Source organism: Grus americana, chromosome 2, assembly GCF_028858705.1.
Source record: "Grus americana isolate bGruAme1 chromosome 2, bGruAme1.mat, whole genome shotgun sequence".
Lineage (NCBI taxonomy): Eukaryota > Metazoa > Chordata > Aves > Gruiformes > Gruidae > Grus > Grus americana.
This window is the reverse complement of record NC_072853.1, coordinates 148,740,192-148,764,455: the sequence shown is the minus strand read 5'-3', so window position 1 is coordinate 148,764,455 and position 24,264 is coordinate 148,740,192. Positions and strand designations below refer to the sequence as shown.

The 24,264-nt window shown below is 35.8% G+C and overlaps 1 protein-coding gene across 6 annotated transcripts in view; it reads right to left on the bottom strand.

Annotated features, from left to right (window-relative positions):
• Window positions 1-24,264, bottom strand: part of MLLT10 (MLLT10 histone lysine methyltransferase DOT1L cofactor) — a 155,939-nt gene that overhangs the window by 9,222 nt on the left and 122,453 nt on the right. For all 6 annotated transcript variants that reach the window (XM_054818470.1, XM_054818474.1, XM_054818471.1 and 3 more), the window contains 6 exons: window positions 9,686-9,803; window positions 8,273-8,345; window positions 3,788-3,942; window positions 1,683-1,871; window positions 1,181-1,269; window positions 694-1,055 (listed from right to left, as the gene is read on the bottom strand). In XM_054818470.1, coding sequence (XP_054674445.1) covers window positions 694-1,055; window positions 1,181-1,269; window positions 1,683-1,871; window positions 3,788-3,942; window positions 8,273-8,345; window positions 9,686-9,803 — 986 coding nt within the window. The remainder of the gene's footprint in view (window positions 1-693; window positions 1,056-1,180; window positions 1,270-1,682; window positions 1,872-3,787; window positions 3,943-8,272; window positions 8,346-9,685; window positions 9,804-24,264) is intronic.

The window sequence follows — 24,264 nt, the reverse complement described above, 5'->3', positions numbered from 1 at the left end:
AAGCAGCTGTCTCCTTTTGTTACCCATTGCAGCTCAAGCAGCAGCAGTTTATGCTACTGAGGATACCAGGTTTTTGAGGAAGGGCTGTTATGAATACGCAAACGTGGATTATTTTTTTTTTATGCATTTAAAAATTCCTTAGGAACGCCACTTGAAAAAATAATTTTGTTGTCTTTGGAGTCGCAGATGCAGAGAACTGAAAACACCATAGAACAGTATCACTACTCCGGTTAGTTATGCCTATTACATCTTTAATTACATGACCGTATACCCTTCTCCTCCCCCTCCCACCTTCTTACTGCAACAAATGGTAGCTTTTCCAGTGCTACTTTAATCATGGAAGAATGAATGGCAGGACAAAGTATATTGTTTTCTGAACTAAAAAAAAACCAGAGCTGAAGCACATTTACATGATTACGTTTGTTTGGGAATGTGACTTGATTAAAAAAACAGGAATAAATGGACACTAGGATTCCCAAAAGCTAAACAGAAAACACCTTTTCTTTAACTTGGCAAATCATGCTTCCATTAAATGCCTTCTTTCTTTCATTCACAGATCAGGAGCAGAACCTCGTTTGACAATTACAGGCTGAGGAAGAAACAGTACACCTTTTGAATAAGATAGTTAAAAATACAGCTAAACTGAAGAATGGCGGGCACTACCAGGAAACAAAAAAATCAGCAAATTCTTACCTGTTATTTAATGTGGTTGGCAGAGGATGTGTTGCATTGGGTGGCACAGTTGCATGAGTGAGAGGAGAAGGGTTCTGTGATATTGTTGCTGGGGTCTGAATTACCCCATTTAAAGCCCCTACAATTCCATTGATTGCCAGCTGGCTGGCTGGCAGTGCTCCAATTATTCCACCCACAGCAGGCACTGCAGGAATGGTGGAGGTTACAGTCTGCATACCACTAGCTAGTGCCCCCACTGTCACACCATTGACCTGTTGAACTCCCGTGACTCCTGAGCCTTGCTGAGCTGGACTCTGCCCAGCAGGTGGTGGAGTGGAAAGAGCTGATGAACTGCTGGTGCTTTGTCCGCTGGAGGTTATCTCCTGGTGTAAAAACAAACAACAAAACCCCCTCAGCTGCATAAAATTTCACCTAACAGCACAATGCAAGGGCTATGATGAGTTAACTTGTAACAAGTTTAAGTTTAGAAGAAACAAATAAAAATTACCTGATTTAATACAGGAAGAGAATTGTCTGGTAAAAAACTGTTTCCCAGATGAGGGCTTTTACTGCTGTTCAACGAATCAGTGCTAGGTGCTAAAGTAATTATCGCAAAAAACACAGAGTGGTTAAATTTCTGTAACATGTAAAAAGATTCAGAATAATTATTTCAAAATAATGTCAAAAGGTAAACATAGAAAATGTAAAGTCAACCTTAAAATCATTGCTGAATAGTAAAATATTAACTAAAGAACTGGTGAATCCATAGATTCAAAAAGATGTGCTCAAGATTGAAGTAAAAAAGAAACCGCACTGAAACAAGTAGTAATGGTGCATATAAATCATCCAATTGACTTTTTAACATTTAAACACACCAACAAATACTTAGTCTGTGTTCATCCTACACGTATATGCATCTCCCACCAATGGCATACGTGGATGAAATAGGTATTTCATATAAACACACATGTTCAAATTACTTTGACACTTTAATACTCTCCACTACTTACCTGCTTGTACTGGAAAGGCATGTACTTGATGAGAAGGGCTAGGATTGGAAGTTATTGTTGGAAAGGGCACCGAGAGCTGTGCATTGAGTAGCTGAAGCCGCTCCTTCTTAGCTGTCAGATTCTTTATCTGCTCTTCTAAGCGCCTATTTTCAACCTGAAGTTGGTGTAATGATTTAAGCATTCCTAAAACTAAGGTAAAAATGCACATGTTATCTTTCACAACCAAATGAATAATCTTCATTTATGGTAATTTCTGTATTACAATTTAAGACTAGCATTAAGTCATATGTGAAAATATAAATAGAATTATTACTGAGAGATGGATTACAGAAATTTGACTTTAAGTGGAAAGGTTTATGATCAATTTTGTGTAATTTAAAGCGCAGAAAAAAGTAGGTAGTGTGTGATAGTAATTTTACAATATATCTACACCCTGGCTTAAATACAGATAAAGTTGCATCATTAGGGCTGACGTTCATTTTAAGCAAACAGCAGTACGTGATAGCTTATCCCCAAAACAGAATATACAAATAGTATTATTTTAGTAGCACAGGTTAATTGCATAGTTGGGAAAAAATCCATTTCAGCTGCAGCATTAGAAACTTTAAACATTATCAAAACAGAAGGAGTTTGACAAATATGCACTCAACTAACACCACAGCCAACCAACAACATTTATGTAAAAACAAGCAAGTTTGTGAAAAGGGAGGTTTTCTACTTTAATGCCCTGAACAGTGAATCACAAACTTACAGAAACAATGAAAAAAATATCATCCAAGGTGAAGTTATCACGACACACCTTATGAGCAGGAGCTCGCATTTGCTTTGAGCGGCGATCTACAAATCACCCAGCAGGGAGCACTGTGTGAGCACTGCAGTTACCACCCCTTTTTTGCAGAAAAAGGGCATCATCTTCTGTACTAACCTGATTTTTTACCAAGCACGGTTTTTTCAAACTCCAATTTGGTTTCAGAACTTGGATTTCCCAACTAGTACTAGAGTGTGATTGTAAAGCCACAGGGATAGCATTTTTTTTTTTTAAATTCTAAATTGTATTTGTTTAACATGACCTCTGGGCCTACTACAGACATAAGTCTACTGGTATAGGCACATCTGGTCATTTCCCAAGGATTTAGCTTTTATCCCTCCTCTTCAAGAACATACAAAGGAACCCTCAGTGAGCCCAAATGAGATGCAATAAGACTTAGCTAAACCTGTCCTCCAGCTATCATGTTTAAAGGATTATCCCTGCATGAATTTCCTCACAATTAGCATTTTTGTCAGGATACCATTCATAAAAATACCAACTAGATACCACTTTACACTACCAATGAGAAGAAGAATATGTTCACTAAAATATAACACAAACCCTAACCTGGTATTAAAAAAAAGAAAAAATTTTAAACTTATTTAATCATTGTTTTTGATACTGACATATTGTTGAATATGGAGATCCAAGTGATCTGCTCATTGCTTATGCTTTTAACGTATTCATTCTTGGACTATTCCACTCTATTAAACATAACTTGAGAAAATATGATTTGCTTGTTTTGAGAATTTCACGAGAAATGCTGAACATAATAAAGATATGAAAGCCCAGTAAGACACCTGACTAACATTTGTAAATATTTTTTTAAAACATCAACAGAAGTAGACAGTTTAGAATTAAAAAATGAAAAATATAACAATAGAATATTATTATGCCAATTTATATCACACAATATAAAACAAACGGGAAACTGTGCTATACTATTTACAGTAGTATTTACAGTCCAGAATTCATTTCCAAACTCTGCAACGGACCAGCTGGATCTGCAAGTCACTTCCTCTTGCATGACACCATTTCCCCATCCATAGAAATGGGGATAATTATACAGAACTCTTTTGTAATCTACTGAAGCCATGTGCTGCATTAAGAACTATGTTAGAATCACACACCAAAAGCCATGTGCTGCATTAAGAACTATGTTAGAATCACATACTACAGTTATATTTGTATTCACAGCAGAAAATAAGTTTTTTTTAAATTCGTGGACAAGCACTAAATGGCAGTTCTGAATAACACAGTTAACAAAAGCAGTAATAAACAGAATGTGAGTACTTACTGTCACTAGGGGTGCCTTGCTCTAATAAAAACTGCTGTCCTTCACTCCATTGCCTCTCCAGAAGCTGTTCTATGCTGGCTGCTACTGGGGGCAAATTTTCCCCACAACTGTTCCCTGTTTGATCATAGCGAATCTGCAAGCTGTTTACAGGGGATCTGTTGAAAAAATTGCAATTTATTGTTTAAAGAAAAGGATGGAAGGAAATGTTTCAGTAAAAGGCTGTTGAAGTTTCTTACCTTATATCACCCCTTAACATCTACATATCTTACACTTCCAAGACTAAGTTAATTCATCAAAATCACTAAGAATTCCTGGTTCTCATTGCCAAAGCTTTAATAAAAGAAAGATGTAATATTTCATAGCATGAGGATTTATACTGAGAAAGCACATAACCTCTTCATGCATACTGACTAACATAATACCTAACTGACAAACAGTATTGTATTAAATTATACAACACATACTTCTACAGCAGGAAACCATTGTACATGGATACATAGAGCACCTGTCTTTAAAAAAAAAAAAAAAAGAAATAGAAATCTTCAAACCTTTCTCTTCCCAGAGAAAACATGTAATACAATCAGCACAGTAATGGTACTTCCACATAGACAGGCCATCTATAATTCCACTGCCTAACTCGTTCTAAAAAGAATCATGTAAAACCAGATTTTTGAGGGACTACGTCAAAATATTATTTCACAAGGGACACAATGAAAGTTAAAGTTATCCTCTGCCTGTCCTGTGCACACTTAATATACTTCCTTTTTTACTCATGATCACACATAGTTGAAAGCATAATCCCTTTGCCACATGTCTTTTCTCATTCAGGAGAAAATTAAATATGTGTGGGGGTTTTTTAAATCAACTCCAGCAAGCTCAGCTTCAGATTCTTATATATTCGTTATTACTGTATGTAATAACTATTCATGCCATCACAGGATCACAGCCATACTATTCTATGCGTAGTGCAAACTTACTAACAAGACCACCATAGTCCCAGTACAGGACAACACATAGGGCTCAGGAAATCAGTGTGTTAATTATGATTAGCGTAATAAGCAGTGGTCACAGCACATTAGCTACCTAATGACTGTCAAGCATTTTGTAGGCACCAGAGCAAAGCAATTTTTACGAGAAAAGGTTTTAAGTAGGTGACTTAAGAGCTCTGTAAGTATTTATAAATAATTCCTCTTTTGCATACAGGATGAAAGAAGAAAAACACTTGTTAAAACAAAAAGCCCTCATGAATGGGTAACCAAGGTAGTGGCTTTTTTACAAGAGATGAAAACTCAACAGCATTTAACAGTTCAGCACAGACATGGCAAAAACAGCCTTAAAACTAGTTGTTTACACGATGTGCTGAAGTGATAAGAAGGAAGGTTTACGCAGAAATGTTCTGAACAGATGTACTACACTCCACACAAAAAACACACTTTAAAAAAAACAAAAAAACCCAAACAAAACAAAACAAAAAAATCCCAAACAAAAAACCCCAACCAGAACCAGAAAACCACCACACAACTCCCCCCAGCAACTTCTTTCTCTATATGCATGCTTTTGAAGGGCGCATAACGCTACTCTAACAGATTGCAGCATTTGAATTATAAATCACCACCAAAATTCTTGTTGGGCTTGGGACTGTTTCCTGTCAATTCCACAAAGGTAGACACAAAGCAACACAGGACTGAATAACCTCTGCAATCCTTCACTGGAAGCCTGTGCAGAAGGACACACCAAAAAAAAACCCCACCTAGATTTCTCTGTATTGCAACCTGAGTCAATCCATCCTCTTCCAGCTGAACCCCTACCTCCTCCATAAGACACGATATGGTTCCTGCATACTAGGGTTGAACCCTTATTCCAAACAGTACTTGATAACAGTTTCCAATGGGATTATAAATGTGCTGTATGCGCAGGTCCAATGCTGTCACTGGGATGGGAATCCCTTGTTTCACGTGTCATACCTTGCTTACTTTCACAACTGTTTTTTGTTTAAATTTGTAGTACAGTTATTCATACTCTTATAGTATTAATTGTAAGCCATACTGCATTTAGATATAGGCACACAAAGACATTTCAATGCAGGTATTACACAGCACATTTTTAAATCTAAGGTTAAGTATGGGGTAAAAAAAGTTTAAGTGCTACCTTGGGAAAAGCAGCAATTCCTTTACAAAATGGAAACAGCTCACGTATATCAGGTATATTTATATTTCTTATATTAAAATTTTAAATATGACAGCTGAAACACCAAACACTGTGGTTATATAGGGGTACAAAGATATAACAATATCAATTTGAAATGACCATACAGCTCATGACTCACGTACATCTTCTCCAAAGAGCTGCAATCAGCTGTGCCATCGATAGTAAACAATTGTTTCTGCAAGTGTTTTTATTTTAAACAACTACTTGGAAATTACATGGTACTTTTGGAGAAGTGTGTTATTTATGAATCTCATGAGCTTCAAAGAGAAGAGAATCAGAACTTGCAGAAAAATAATTTTAATAGATAAAGCAGGTAACATTCAGAATTGCAAAGTTTTCAGATAGCATATTTTTGAAGTTAGCTTTTTATTCACTACAAATCATATTTTAAGTAATCAGAGTTACTTATTTATTTAACTGGGGACAGTGGGGAATTACCTACGTATTTTAGAAACATCAACATACGTATGATCTCTCTTATTGCACAAACCAGGAGTGAAAATTGCTGACTACTGATCTTAATTGAACAGGTAGTTTTCTAAATTTTTTCCATGCTAGGTATTTCAGACTAAGTTTTTCCACTTTTCAATTTTGGAAATACAGCAGTGATTTCTCCCCTCCTCCCTCCTCTCCCCTCCCCCTCTCCCTTTTTTGGCTTGGTTTTGAACAACTCTAGTGCCAAGCAAAAGCTATCTGCTCTTTGCAAAGTGATGCAGCTCCTATGTGCTGAAGGAAGCTCTGCAATTGCAGACTGAGGTGCTCTTTACAATTCTCCTTTGCCATCCCTATCAAAACCAACTGAAATTTGACCGTGTTGTAAGCACTAGGCTATACATACCCTGAACGTACACTCCGTAGAAGCACTGTATTTAAGAAGTTTAGCTTCCCAAATATTCTACCTAAAGACAGCCTGAACACAGCTATGGCCTACTGCAAATCATACAAAGACCAGGCCTTTGCATATTAATTAAGGCAGCATTAAAATTTGCAATTACCACAACACGTATGCATAAGAAAAATACTTAATATATAATCAAAAGTTCTGGAATTTCCTAATTGTTGAGCATGTCCTTTTGCAAAATTCTCTTAACTTACTTGTCTGTATATATATAGACATGTTCCCTATATATATAAAGATTTATATGCTAACATAAATATATGTATTTATACTGATAACACAGTCTAAACTCATTTATAAATTCTCTATTTATTGTTTTAGAAGCAACATCTATCGGAAAGCTTATAAGCCTGTTTATGACTAGGTAAAACCACCTAAGTATTTTGATGGATATTTTCACCCCATTCGACAAGAAGTCTTTTGATTAATTAGGGAATATAATACAAGATCAACAACACCAGGCATGTACATTAAATTACCTAATTTGGAGGTATTTATTATAAATTACTGCAGTAAACACATGCAGCAACAATCGAATTCATTGTTACAATGCCATATCTGTGTAACTATCATTTTTTAGCTACCCTAAAATCCTTTAAAATAAAATCCCCATGGTTAGTCCCCAAGTAAAAAAATACTGCAATAACACTATAAAATCTAATTCATATGCGATCTAATATGGAAAATAAAGCCCTTCAAAAACAAAGATTCACTTGAAATACACAGAAAATATTACTGAAGTATTTAAAACATAATATTGAAATTTTAACAGCAAGTATTTTAAAACAAAATAATGTGTTACAATTCCAGCAGAATTCTTATGTCAAACTTCTCTAGTGGAGGTGAATTGCAGCAGAACAAAAAATGTACTTTTTTTTTTCCCCCCATAGAGAATTGTTGCATATTTTGAAGTGGTGAGGGAAAGGGAAGAAAATATTTATTTGAAATTTTTACTGATATTTGACTTCTCAAACCATCTTATTCCTGTGATCATTGTATTCTTTAAGTCTATGGGATTTTGGAATTTTTGCGAATATGACTAAAACTATAAGTATGGTAACAAATCCGAGGAGATAAGTAGTACATGTGGATTAAATGATAGATAGATAAATCTCTCTAAAACAAGTCTCCATTTCTTAAGTAAAGTTCTTCATTTGTAAATCTAATTTCAGTTGATATAAAGGCAATTTTCAGCACATTTTTAGCTATCTGCACATTTTAAGATGGATATATCTGTATAAAGGTATGCATACGTGTGTGTGTGTGTATACATATATAGGCTTTTAAAACACTTATGTATTACTAGTAAAAAGACAGTGAAGTTTCCAAATCTTAAAACATTTCCTCCGCTTGCACTCTCCGATGTAAATAATGCTTACCGTGGTGAGAGACTTCCTCTGGGTGAACCTCCTCTGCCAACAAGGCTGCGGCTATTATCTCCGAGATCTTGATCTGCAGTGTAAATATTTCACAGCTGATAAATCGACTCTTCTTAGATAAGAGTTTTAAAGCTGATGTATATATTTTAAAAATACCTTAAATCTCAACTTCTATCTGTAGTTACTCCTGAAGAGTGAATAAGTAACTAGTTTAAGATTGCTGAACTGTAGCATGTAAGGTGTTGTCCTTACACATTTCTGAGGCTGTACCAGGCCATGGATTATGTTCCCTTCTTTCATTCCTTTCAGTTTTACAGCACAGAAGCGTGGTTTGCATTTGCAGTACCCTCCCCTCAGCCACTTTTAATTTCTACGGTGAAAGTAATGAATCACAGCTGTGGACAGCTAATCTGTATGCTTATCACAGCAAATCCTGATGCTCTGTATTTTTTTAACACTTTGCATCCCAAAACAACTCATAAAATACAGAACGGATTAAACTTACCGCTGCCATCTAACAAGCGCACGTTATTCTGAAAATTTACTGAAAACTTTATGAAAGCATATAATTCACTAATTCCTATTTATAAGCAGAAGCATAGGAAAGTCCCTTGCTAAAAAGGTAGTAAAACAAACAAAAAAGGCCTCATTAAATATACGAAAACGTTTTGCTTGGAAGGACTCAAAAGGGTTATTTTCCCTATGGCCTCTCAATAAAATAACCCTATCTGCCCCCTTCAAGGTTGCCCTCCCCCTATTCTGAGTCAAGCGACCTCCGACCTCTTGGAGGGCAAAGACATGACTGATCCATTCTTGGTAAACTGCTAAACTCATTCCCTTCCCCCAAACAGGCATGACTACTACGACATGTCAACAAATCCTTACGGAGGGAATGAAACAAAGCAAAGCCAGCGCTCATTAAAACTCTAGAGGAGAGCCAACAGTACAAAATGCCGATCGGTAAATATTCACAGGATTATTAAATGCTGCAGAAGTTCTCTAACGGGATCTCTTTCACACGAACTTGTATGTAATGCAATTTCATGAATTATGCAAATAAAGGTTTAAACTATTCACGACAAAACCCAGAGCTGTGTTACTCTCCTTGCAAAGAGCTCCGAACTGAACACATCAATCACAGAAGTCACAGGAGACATTGTTGCATTCCTGCCTGCTGATGGCTCTGCTTAAACATTTACATTTCAGACACTAAAAAAAAAAAAAAGAGGGGGGAGAAAGCCCGTGTTGTTCTGCAGGACAACTAAAAATTTACTTCCAACGCGTAACACCTTTATACAGACGTTTAATAATCAAATGCTAAGCAGAGTTCAAAAATAAAATTTAACAATCTTTTTTTAAAAAATACTTAACCCTGTACACTTGCATGTTTGTGACCAGCAGCGGGAAGCTTACCTGCTTGGCTGTTGTCAGACTGAGCTATAAGTGCTGCCATTGCTGAATTTGGATTCAGCCTATTGCCATACATGTGGGATGGAGGCAGACTGAGAGAAGATCCAGGTAGGGTGTTTGCCTGCAAGAAACCAATTACAACTTGAATCCTGTTGTTTAAAAAGGAGGAGAAATGCTAAATATATTTTAAAGAAGCCTTCCTAATGTACAATTGTTATTATTAAGTTGAAATGTTTTTTAAAAATTGAATGCATTTAAAAGAAAAAAATATTCTTTTCCATTTGCGAGTACAGAAATAGACTTGCAGTACTTTGACAATATATCAGGTTTTAAAGTGTGTTTTACTTGTCATTTGCAAGATCTGTTAGTAAAAAAACCCTCTAATAAAAAAATGATGGCAGCAAATATTAAAAATACCTAAATTGCATTTTAAAACCACCACCGTGTAGCAGGATGGGTAGACTTCCTTGCAATCCTGAAGTATTCACTCAATGCTGGGACTTAGTAGCATGGCGACCATGTGGTTACCCTACTAATTATTTAATCTTATTAAACCATTTACAAAATAAGGGCAGGTAGACAACAGATGTCTCACAAATGCTTGGGTTCCTTACATCACGAGCCGGCTGTGGAGGTCAAAAGGTCCAACTTTCAGCTCTATAGTTTAACTACACCGAGCCATATTTCCTTTGCTCAACTCCGTCATTAGTAAAACCTGCACACTATTTTGTTACTTCCTATTTTGATAGACTTGGAAGCCTGGTGGTTTTTTGTTTTGTTTTGTTTTTATTTTAAAGAACGCAAACAGCCATTACAAGTATGTTTTCTATACAATAGGGGGCTCGGGGAATCACAGCTTTGCCCTGACCCCATATAAGGAACTGTATTTTTGGCAGTTGGCCAGCTCTACTTATTGAAGAGCTCCCAAAGTTTGTGTTCATTCATGTTGCTAACCACAATTCTGAAGGTCTCTGCTGGGACTTGTGCCAAACAAGCGAAAATGAACCCTTAAACAGATGAGGCTAAGGAGGCTGGCCAAAATCTTGCATAATCCAACGCAATAAAAATACCTTCTTCCTTGGCTGCTTATGCCTTTTCCCTTTCGAAGAAAAGATTTGTGTCAAATGCTGAGTTGCAAAGACAAGCAATCAAAGAAAAAAAGCCATGGCTGCTTATTAAAAATGCATTTTCCTACCTGATAAAGCCTGATAAAAAATTATTTCTGAACAAAGACAAGACTGGAATGGGGGTGGATGGGGTGGGAGGAAATCAAAGATACACAACCTGTGTGATGATCACTGATTTTAAAAGGAATCTTCTAAGAAAATGTAAGCAACATTTCCAAAGGGAACTTTTTTTGAAAAATGAAAAAAAGGTGAACAGTAAGGAACTCAATTTGTGGGACATTTTGACATGTCTAACTGCACACAAGAGACGGGGGAAACATACTGGTTATTACAGCAAAATATTACAGAGTATAAACTATGTCTCTGGAAAGAATCACACACTACCATTAAGTTTTGGCTTTCAGCCAACATATTAAACTTGATGAATGGACTTCTATGAATTCACACAACTGTTTTCAATGATGCTTTATTTACTATATACTGGTGAGAAATTGTGCCTGATACTTACATTCTTCTACTGTCACAAAGTTAGAAAAAGCCACAAGTAATTATTTACAATGGTCAGGATTTTTCACTTTTCAGTTTAAAGGTATGCGCAAGATTGCTAGATGTGGAACTGCAGTTTCACTTCAAATCTGGCTGGGTTTTTTTTTTTTAAGAATTGCATGTCTTTAGTAAAATTAATCTGAATTAGTTGTAAGTCTTAAAAATAATGCAGGTATTTCCACCTACCCAGGTGTAACAGCTTCCAGAAAAACAGTAGGTATTAGTACTGTGACACCTACTGATGAAGGCAGCAATACTGCACAGCTCCTGCTATTTTCCTTAATAAACACCAATTGCGTGATTCCAACTCAACTACTATTGGTCACTAGCAACCTTCAGCTGTTTTCCTCTCAAAGCCAAAACAAACTTCAAAAACAATGTAGTTTTTTGTCAAATCCTTTCACTGAAGAAACCTTACAGAATGGAATATTACAAGATTCAACCATTATTTGCTAAGAGACAAAACTAGCAAAATAAAAACATGTATCTACTTTATTTAAATAAATTGGTTGAAGTTATGAATTCTACTAATACAATTTGTGCTTTTTTTAAGAAAAACCTACAAACACCAGGTCTTATTTCTGTTTAGATTTAGAATATTTCCATACTCTTAATTCTAGTAAGCGTACTGCTCACATTTTACACAGAAGCTGTTATACTTACTCTCACTCTGTATAATTCACTGCAAGGCTGCTTAAAACTGTGCAATAGCAATTATCTATTAATTTATGATGGCAGGGCAGCTATAATCAGCAAGGAGAATACACGTTTATTTGACTGAAATATGCCCAAGTGCTTTAAGAACTTTCTGAAAGTGTCTAAGTATCTTGAAAGGAGTTGCTAAAGTCTGCTGAGTAACCATCACATCACAAAACAAAAGACATCAAAGGAATTGAACAATGTTTGCTAAGTGGGTTGATACAACAGATCAAAAGACTTTTCGTGATTTAAACAATACCTAAGAACTTGAGTTTTTTCACAAGTGGTGGTTCACCCTAAACTTAACCCCTGTTTATACTTTAAAATAATAGGAAAGGTGTCCTACAACAAGTTGGAACTACAAAAGTTCTACTGCCATCATGTATCCTATGCAACTCCCAAAGGAAAAAGTCACATTAATAAAATTGTTCAAGTAAGCTGGAGGTAAATAAAAAAAACTTTTAAAATGCTGTTTTTTAAATGGCAATGTAAATTGACAAGAATAATGATTTGCGAAGCTTTATTATGTATGTGACGACTTCATCTGACAGGGAAGTAGAGGAGGTGGAGGAGTGCTACATTATTTAAAGGTGAAACAGGAGCTTCATGTTTCACTCACAGTCGAAACAAGCTGTAGCAAGCATTTATTAAAAATGCGCAATCATCCTGTCAATACATATTAAGGTCATAGGACTGAAACATGTTCTAAAATGCAGAACTTTTAAAGTTGTAGTATTCTTTATTTCAACTGATTCTATTTAAACAGTCAACACAATACACCATCAAAATATATGAACTAATAAAATAAGAGACTGCTAAGTATTTCTTTCAAAAAGGCAGCAAATTTTCCCGAAAAGATTTTAGCAGAAGGATTTAAGCCCATCTAGAGGTATATAATACACTGCTTTCATTTATGGCACGTTCAATAAATCAGTAAAGCAATAAGCAGCAGAGCAGCACAGAAGGAAGATACGCTGTAATTCACGGAATGCCCGAGTGCAATAAGAATAAATGATTGATATTTGATTGATGCTTAAAAACACTTCTGCTACAGCAAGAAAGAAAGTGCAAGTATATTCTTCTAATTAAAGAACTAGACTTGCAAGTTAACTAAATTTAACTCATATATACAAATAGTCTCTGAATACTTAAAATAGTTTTATATTTGTTTGCATCACTCCAAAATGATATTTTACTGTAACAGTATGACTATAAAGTTTCCCAAGTTGACAACTATTTGCATTCATAACTGGACATTTACTTAAATTTCCAGGGAAAACAGTTTCTTCATTTCAAAAGTTACATGTTCTTTAAGGAAAAGAAAAAAACAACAAAGGGAAGAAAAATGAAACAATACTTAGCTGTATACAATTAGATTAGGTCTCAAAAATTTGAGAACCTTTGAGCGTGCCTATTCCCCTGTTCCTTTCAAGTTTTATGCTATGAAATATTTTCTGATAACAGGCCTCCACACCAGTAAGGTTTTAATACTCAGCGTGTGATGAGAGATGAAACCAAGTGTGAACAACTTTCAGGTCCCATGAGTAGGCTGACTGTTGAAGCTGTCAGGTTCAATTGCATCATTCCACATTATTCAATGCCCCAAACTGCTCCCTAATTGTTAGGGGCTTAACATATTCAAAACCATTGTTTAGGCTAATGCTGAAATGCCTACAGTTGAGTTTCCATAAAGAAAGGGGAGGGATTTAATTGTAGTTAAACCATTACTGAACTCTCCTCCTTTCATGATAGGACAACAAGGATGGCCGGAACAACCAATTCCAAGACGGTTTCTTAATCAGTCTATATCCAATCGACATCCCTTTCCCCCTCTGCTTTAAAAACAGTCACTGCTATATTGTAGCTTTGCATTATAATATGATGATGCTTTACAATTAGTGACAGATCATGTAATTATCCACTTCAGCCAATATCTATTTGTCAACAATAATTTCAAAGGATATTTTTATTGTTTAAAATAAACAATACATATCCTTGCTCCTGTACTGTCTATATCCCTTGAAGTATGAGTACCAGATTAATGTGGGTGGGGTCACATTACCAATTTACCAATCACTCTAGGTTCTTCATCACAGCATGATGCTGTGATAGCGCAAAACTACCCCTTGTTCCTATTAACAGGAAGTAAAGAAATCAAGAGTACTAGATATCACCAACAACTACTTATGGCCAACTACTACTGAAAACAGTACCAAAAAATTTTATGCAGATGAAGTTTAAAGCAAAATTTTCTGTGAGCTATTCTGCTACAGTTCTCAGAAGATGTTACTAATGCTTTCCATGCAATCGTCTGGCTTCATGAAATACAGAAGGAAATTCAAGCACTAGACCAAATACTAACATCAGCTTACTTCATCTAGAAGTCATCTTAAACTGATATATTTTGGTCGATGGCAAGCAACATTTATCTGAGCAACGCACTACTGAAAATAACATCAAAATTAAAACCTGCACTGCAATTAAATGAGCTTAGAGAGCCAAACATATTAATGATATGTACATAATGATAATCAACATTTGATTTTTATATATATATATATATATATATATAAAAATTGTTTTTCTTGAGAAGTGAAAAGAGCTGCTATCAAGTGGCAGCAGCAAAAGCAAGCTGGCCTTCTGTTTCCTAGCTTAACTTGGACAAGTGAAGAAAAGTGATTTTATGCCTAAAATTTTTAAGGCCAGTTACGCTACAGGGAGCATATAACAGTTGTCTTTTCTTGGGTATTTGATGCAATGGGAAGAATGTGCTATTGCTTCGTTTTATTCTTGCAGTACCTCTGGTACCATCTTTAATTTCATTTAGGAGATGTGGGGGAACCACCGCTACGCATCATCACTTGCCTTCTCTGAATTATGGTAGCTGTTCACCTGGGATGGCAACACATGCCTACATGCGAGTGGGTGGTCAGGCTGCAGTTAATTGCAGCAGTACACCAAATTTCTAGGAAGCCCAAGAAGAAGTTCTGCCACATCAACAGCTTTTTCATGCGTTGCTTGCTGCAACACAACTTTTGAATATTTTCACCACAAATACGGAATTTGCTTAGAAATCTTATCTGGACATTTTTTCCAATGGAAAAAAAAATTCCAAATTTCTGTTTATTTTCCTATATGCCAAGAAATACAGATGGAATTGAGGACAACACAGAAAATCCTTAATAAAATCCTGTTTTCACATTTCTTCTGAAAGCCATCACATGACTTTTCAAAACAACTAGCACAACACAATATTAAAATGCAGCATGATAAACACTATTTAGATATTCTAACTAAACCAATACTTTCATTTACACATTTTTAATTTGTATTTTGGCTTTCATAGTTACAAGTTGAACATGATAAATTTTCAAGCAAATCGACTTCTTGACTAAAACAGCATACAGCACTATTGATGACTGAAAGCGTAAAGTGTACTTTTAACACCTAACCTCACCTCATCTGCTACCGTAGATACATCACCAATGTGAATCAAGCCCAACCAACCACCGTAGTCTCTTACCCATTCATTCTACAAAAGCAATACTGGGATTGAAAAGACAACCCATCCTTTACTGCCACCATTACCATCCAAACACTCTGAAGTTCTTCAAGTTTGAGTTTCTTTTTAAACACAGATGATCAAGGTGCAATTTTACAAGAAATGTTTTCACTAACTGGTTGAAATAAAAGATTTAACTGAAACGCTTAATTAAGGGCTGGAAAAGTTACAATTAAATCAGAAAAAGGGTTTGTGATATCTTAGAAGAAAAAAGCAACTTTTCAATCAAAAAGAGCATTAATTACAAATGTACAAATTATTATAATTAAAATCTGTCACGAAAACTGTATATGTGACGTAAAATCATCCTATGGATACCTTATTCACATAATTAGTACTTTTTATGTTACAAGCAAAAATAAATACTTAAAACTTCTAGCTGTGATAAAGACTCTTGCTTATGAACAAGCAAATAATCAAATATTGTCATTGAGAATCAATTGTTTTGATTAAATGTACAAATAAATCCTTCAATTAAATGAAACCATCTAACCTTCAAACAGCAGCACTCAAATATTTTCCAAGAAGGGCATGAATGAATGCAACTGGGAAACACAGTGGGATTTGAAAGGCAAAATGAAAAATTAATGGCACACCTACAGAAACTAATTTATACCTCTGCCCAGTGTACAACAAGGGCACATCAAGTCATTAAAAACCACATGGGTAGAAGACCTATCTTCCAATAATGTGAAAAAGCTATAACCTCAACTGTACTATCAGTTTACTCTTCCATGTTAAGTAAGCTGGATAGTCTATAAAATTTTAAGCAATTAAAATCTGTTTATTTATAAACTAGACACAAAAAGAGACTTGTACAAAAATTTACTAGAATGCTACCTCATTAAGAGGTATTTTTTGTTTGTTATTTGTTTTGGTTTGTTGGGTTGTTTTACAGGAGGCTTTACAGAGATAAGACTCTGGGATTCTTCCACGTCCTCACAAACCTAACTGAAAACAGAGCTAGCATTTCAACATAAATCCCTTTTACCTCAAGTTTGTTCCTCCATCCTTTCCATCTACCCCTGCCTTCACAGCACTTAACCTGTATGTGCTCTACATAGACAATGGCAGCAATATCTTACCCAAGAATCTGTTTTCCTTGAGAACATTAACCCATATATCAGGAATCACAATTTCACTCTCATATTGACTAGTAGAAAGAATGACTTGATTAGGAAACAAACCCGGTATACCCATATAGTAATTTATTTTCTTCACATGAGTATTCCAAAGAAAGCCAGATACTCATAATGTGGCAAATAATGGATCTGAGAGAAAAGCAACTACTTTCAAGATCACCTATAATTTAAAAAGTAATAATAATAAAGAATCAGCCACCTATTCAAACACTGACATTTTAACTTTCGAAATAAACCTCAGAAGTCTTTGCTATTTAAGTGATGAAACAAACACCTACAGTAGCAGAATTACGGCTGTGTAAAAACACTTGCAAGATTCTCAACATTTTATACATGGCCTATAAGGACACTGCCTCAGCAATCAACTTTGCAGCTTGCAACAAAGCATACACCACGTAAAATTGAAATATTTTTCAAGTCGAACCTAAACATTTGGTTTCATCTAAATATTTTTTATTTATTCTTTCCATTGCATACAGACTAGAAAATTTCACATTTTTCACATTCAACACCATTACTATTGTCTCGGGCAGCTAAATTGAAGTAGTGCTACACTCAGTTCAACGAAGAGGTCAATGTGCCTCAGTTGCCTGGAGACTGATGGTTGCTACAGCAGCACCAGATAAGCCAAGCTAAATAAGCTTCAGCTTGAAGGCAGAAAACATTTATTGCTAGACCGAAACATTGATGCAGTTGTCTCAGCATGCAGCGCCGTGCAAAAATCATGCAACTGCCTTTCAGACTACCTGTATATTGCATAAGTCTATGAGAAGACAATCTTACTGAAGCAAGAGGAAATAGAAAAAGTAAAGATTTTAATTGGGCTAAATACTAGATTACTTGCAACTATGATTCCTTTGTTCTTCTAGTTGAGTCACATGTTAGAAGGAATTTTCCCTCTGGCTGTAAATTCTTCCTCCTTGCTACTCTCCTCCACCCCCACCTCAAAAATCCTCAGTTAGACTGAATGAGAAGAAAATTAGATCTTTACCCGTTTTGCCTAGAAGTAACAAGGAATTAAAACAGCTTTTAAGTGACAAACAAGAAAATTTAGATGGAAAAACCTTTACTGGTACGATTCTTTTACATTTTTAATTTTGTGAGGCTCTTAAGTTTAGGTGGCTGTGACAAAAATATGGTTTAGTGGGTTTGGAAGGAAAGTCACTGTTTTGCATTGACATCTTACACCACAATACCAAACTCCTCTCTGCCTACAACATACTGAGGGATATACTGAGCACACTTTCTAAATCTACTAGCACTGGCAATTTCCTGTGGCAATGAGTCCCAAGGATGAGCAACATATTCTATTAAGAACAATTTCTTTTTGTTCTGGATGTGCTGGCTTTTCCTTTTATATCTTTTTCTGAAGTTATGACATAAGCAGAACAGAGTAATTTCAGCATCCAAACAGTCTGTGATCTCTGTTGATATTTTACCTTTTGACTCAGTGGGTAGGAACCTCTTTTGAGAGATCATCATCAAGAGATGTTTTGATAGTCACATAAAATATGTTAATTGTTTTTCATGTATCCACCATTTCTATTGATTAGAGAATTCTAGTACCGCTGTAAGGATATGATTTCCTTTTTCTGGGAGCATGCTGCTTAAACCATGCAATATCATGATCTCCAGATATTTTGTTATTCTCTTTTTAATTAGCACTCATATGCAAGTAAACTTTAGAAAGACAAATGCAGAAAATACAACCAAACTGACCACAAATTTGTAAACCCTGCTATTTTATGTCGGATCTTAAAAATAAAAATAATAAAAAAATAAAAAAACCCATACCAGACACCATATGGTAATGTATAAATTGAACTTAAAAAAATGAACTAATAGAACTTACAAAACATACTGTTTATCTGCAGGAAAGATCACTTAACTCTAGATTACATCAAATGAATTACTATCAGCGAAAGGAAAAGAGTGGTATAACCTGACGTCACAATCACTAGAGGAAGCATATTTTGGAGAAATTTTGCAATACATTAGCATACTGTCATAAGCACTGTCTATGCTTTACCTAAATGACTGATTTCTAAGGGGTGAGAGGTTTCACCACAATGCACCCACCCATTACTAGCTTTGCAGATAAGCAGTAGAAATCTATACTATCCGCACTCTGGACTTCATAAGTAGTATTCTGGCATTCAACATCTCAACTGTTTCTATATTAAGAAAGAGACTTCAGGAAGTGGCCTGAAAAAAAAAAGTGAAATCAGCGTAATGGTCTTCCCAAGATAAGGAAATTATCTCTGGTTACATGTCTTATGTAATTTACCATAATTAGAATAAGTTCCTTTGCATTGCAAGAAATGATTATTGCTTAAGTAAGTTTGTTGAGATTGTTTCAAAGTCTCTAGTTTTAAGTCTTAAGAGGTTCTGATGCAAAGATGTCTGCAAGAGTATTACACTAAATTCTCAACTTCAGCTGTTACACATGGTTGTGATGTGTACTTTCAGGAGCCAAGCAGGAAGCTCATGTAAGCAGCCAACCATCCACTGCCAGTCACTTGAAGTCTGAGATTGTCACATCTGTCACATCCCAATGTCCTAGAACTGAGGGCAATTGGATTTTTTTCATGTATTCATTTTACTCCCCAAAACAAAGTTCATTACAGCACTGACCGCTAATAGACCTGCCATTTTCTAGAGTACCTACAGAGAGGATGGCCCAGAAACTTCCCTTAAATGGACTTACACTTTTGCACCTGCCCAGCTCTAGCAAATTTCAGATGTTTAATCTAAACTTTCCTCCCTTCCTTGCTTTTACTTTGAGCTGACTATCTAATTAAGGGGAAAAAAAAAAAGGCAGGAAACACGGTATGTTTCTCCGAGCAAGACTGGGAAACAGAAGTGGACAGAGGAGTATCTTCCTCAGCCATACTGAATTTGAGAATATGACTTCCATAATTTGAGGCTACAACTGCAAACTTGGCAGCAGTATCAATCAGGCATGTGCATTTTACTGTCCTATGAAAATGCCCAAATCCCCCTTCTGAAGACTTGCAAAAAAACCCTCTCAACTTGAATTTTCAGCAAAGACTACTTGTTGAAGATGTACTCTTAAATTCCCTCATAATTCCGCCCCTGTTTTGGAAGGTACAAATAATATTGCTCCCAAAACTGCTCTTAACTTCTCTGTTGACAGGGACAAGAACTTAGAATAGAGTTTCTTCTTCCTGTATTTTCACTTACTTTCCCATGGGTGCCAGAATAGAAAAGAAAAAGGAGAAAGTTCCCTTGATAGCTTGCAAAATGATAAGCGGACTTAAACTATGACAAGAAAAAAACCCAAACCAATAAACAGGAAGCCAAAAATAGTGTAAACTAGCGAAGTGGAGAAAGAGCAAGGGACTAGAGAGACCCAAAATTAGGGACTAAACTAATTCAGAACATGAGAAAATAAAATACACAGACAGAAGCATCTGAAACATCAGGTGCCCTACATCAGTATCTCAAAAGATCTCAGGATTCCTGAGCTTTCACATTCCTCTATTGTTAACAAATAACTCCAAATTTATTGAAAAAATAAGCCTTATCTCCCTCTCAAAGCTGGATCAGACAAAGGAGGATAACAACCACTATATGAATGCTAAAGAAAACCCTGCTGGTTTTCTACTGCTCCTAAGGGGAGAAAAGCCAAACAAACTTCAGAAGGGATAACGGCAGTGATTAAAGCAAACTTATTTCACTTAGAATTGCAACTGAGTAGCAGCACCTACCTTCCCAATTATCACATCTCCACCATGGAGGCAGACGTTCATTACACTATATTGAAGCAGACCTATCATGCCATCACAAATAAATCCCGGATTAAAAAGAGTAATGAACAGCAACTACTCAGTTTCCCTATCTCTGTGCAAGCCATAAGGACTGCTGATACGGATAGTTCTTGTCCTCTTCCTTCGCTTTATTAGCTGCTTCTGCGGCAAAAGAAGCACAGCGCATAAAGTAAGAGATGGGAACTTAGGGAGAAAATAAAACAGAAGCTGCAGAGAAAGAAAAACAGCTTAAAAAAAGAAAGAAGAATCCACTAGGAAAAACCCCAATTTTTCTCTCTGTCCTAAGAGAAAATAATCTTTTGGACTCTATCTGTAAAACAGGTTGGTGACAAGTATGTGCAATATTGCTTAAAATTGCCTCACAGATGTGCTTATTACAGTCACTAAAAGCACAGATACCATCACATGGGAGAAGGAAAAAAAAAATCATCTACAAAGTCACAATTTGATCATATTAAATTTCCAGAATAAGAATAAATCCTGAAAATTTCTGAAAAAAATGAGATTACTATAACGTAAAGATCATACATTACTGAATCATACAATACCAGCACCAAAGAGTTGATGAGCTACAAATGTTTAAAATAAAAGACTGTATGTCTTAAAGAAACCACTACATGTCATTTCCACTCCCACTAAAAATACTATTGAAATGAGATGACAAGATACTTAACTGCATTTTTTCCTTCTAAGGAGTACAGTCTGAGAGATCGCTTTAATAATCAATAACTGGAAGAAAACCCAGTCAAAGCACTTTACTTCCATTTCTGCAGTCTGATCCTGTATTCTGAAAGTAGAGACCCCAGAAACAAATGGCCACAGAGCACTAGTAGGGTAATTTCACTCATTTAAGTCATAAAAAAGAACAGAGAGCTCAACCACTTTCAATCTTGACCAAAGCTGTAGATTTAGTATTTTATAATGAAATGTTTGCTAAGTCAAAATTTTTTTAAAAAATAATTTTTAATCTAACAACCACCATTTCCTGATGAGCAGAAAACAAATCTTGCTGTACAATACCAAAAGATACAGAGGCACCCAGGTCACTGCTTTTTTTATGGACATATATTAATCACTGGGAATAACTTATCAGAAAGAGCAATACAGCAAACTGTTACAGAACAACATAACAGGCTGACAAACATGTTTGCTGTAATTATGAAACACAAGGAAATCTCTGAGATAAAAACTGAGCATAGGGCCTCGGAGTGGTGCAACTTGTGACTTGGCTTAACATGGAAAAATTAAGATGACATTCAAAATCCAAATGCAAGAAAGTTATTTTTCTCAACAACAGAGCACACATTAATATTCATGCAAAAGTTAAAGTCATGCTTCTGAGAGAAAAGACAGTAGTAGTTTGGGATACAGTAATTTGCTGTTACATGCAAAACAGGCAGCACAAACACACACATCAAGAGGACCAATTCACAGAAAACTAGGAGCAAATATTTGTGTGGACTGTACCTTCTTTCCTGTATCCCTTTTCTCCTATATTCTTGCAATTGTTAAATGCATTGTTATGCTAATAAAGCCTCACTGAGTTAAGCAGTGTAACCTATCTGAGGCTATGCCCAAGACATATAAAAAGACGAATAGGATGCAAAAAAAAAATAATCTGCATTTCCAGCAAGTGGCATTTTTACTAGACCACCGATTCCCACCTGGTGAGGAACACCAGCATTTAAGTTCAGTTATGGCACAGCATGGAACACAAGCTAATAATGTCTTCTGGATTTATTAGATCAGAATAAAAATTATGAGTGGCATGAGGGAAAAGAAAATGAGACACAAAAGAAAAGGTGATTGCAACAAGGCCCATATTGCGTTTTTGTCTTAAAAACAAACAAACAAAAACCACAGTATGGGAGCTATCATACTAGACAACAGAATGAAAGAATCAAAATACAGGATTTTCAAGTTGCCTTTTTTTAAGCTTTAAAATCAGTCTTGTTTAGTTGTTGAGGGAAAAAGAGCACTTAGGGGTTTTAGTCACTGAAGTTCTATATGGGCAGAGCAGTTATTAAAAAAATAACAAAAGGTACAGTAGTATTACTTAATTTTCTCACTTTAGGACAGTGGCTTTCAATTGCTTGCAAGTTTTCTCAATACTACAACCATGATTTTCTGTATTAGATGTCTACCATAACCTCCTAATGAAAACTGTTCAGCCAATTTTGAGACTAATTCTATGGAATTTTTTTTTCCCCCAAGAGCTTCTCTTTAGAATTTCTTAACACCCTTGCTTTAGAAAAAAATCATCAAAAATTGACAAATTTTTCATGTCCCCAAAATTCATAATTACAAATGCCCAGTAGAGATCTAAGAAAACTTAACAGCTGAAATCTTAGATGAGTGCACCTTTGAGGGTCTTCCAATTTTTAGTATCATTCCAATTGCACATTCGCCATCCTCTCCAAACAGCTGAGCAAGCAAGGTTTGGGCATACTTGCTCTCTTAACTAATAGTTTAAATAAAACATACTTTTTTAACTATTACTTTTTATCTGCTATAGAGGCACAAGCTTACCTTAACTTATAACCATGGTATGTACACCTAGGATCTTGGTTTATTTTCTTTTAATTAGAACACTACACAAAAAATACATTAGCACATTGTTATTTGAAGACTTTCATGGTCAAGAGGTGGGTAAACACTGAGAATACATCCACAAGAGCCCAGTAAGCAGACACAGCACTCTGATGAAACTGCAGAACTGAGTAGGTAAACCCTAACTCGTGAAGTATAATCAGTCATTTATGATAACTGCATGAAAAAAAAATGGTTCTCTTGGAGAACAATTGCATGGGAAAATAGGCTCTCTTGACTGAGTCTCTTCAAACACTAGTAAGGACCTCATGAACCGAAACTGAAAAAGACTCCCAGAGTCCAGGAAAAACAAAGGCACGTTGTACAAGTGGTTGTCATGATTTAGTGTGAATCAAAGACACTTCTAGCAGGGAGACTTGCTTGGTATTTTCAAGTGTTGAAAGCTGGGAAACAACATCTCATCTGCCTTGTGCAATGACAGAAGTAGCACCAATCCTAAACCTCAAGCAGGACATGAAAGCACTTAATATTTTAAAATTCACAATAGACATCCATCGTCTTTCTCCTCCATGCTAGAAAGTACTCTGCAAACTCATTTTCCCCATGAGGAAGAACTGTGTCCATGGACCTTAAAGGTCATCTTTGTACTAAGTTTCTTTCAAAACTGCTCAATCAGCAGGATAAAAAAAAACAAAACAAAACAAAACAAGCCAGAAAGGTGACAGCTAAAGCAATTTAGCCTCAATTGGAAATTTCCATTCCTACCTGCTGGATGTTACCGGATGCCAGACAAAAAGGAAAAATGCCATGGTGAAATTCCTTCACCACTGCAAATGGTGAAGACAGGAAATACAAAAGGGAAAAAAGACTGGGGCAATAAATATAGGTGCCTTAGTTGTAGAGCATAACTTCAAGACATGTCATGCTACACAGCTTATTTTAAGGCATGATGTTTGGTTGAAATATCAATGCCTGTATAATGGTTCAGATGATGGAAGGACCAAGTCAAAATTTGTGTTGACATCATTGATATCAGAAAAAACAAAGGCTATGCCTTTACCAATTTCCAACTGGCAGACACTAGTTACCAAAGTATAGTCCTAGAATCATTGAAGCAGCACAGAACGTTGTTAATTCTCTGTGCGAACTCAGGAGTTCCCTTTTA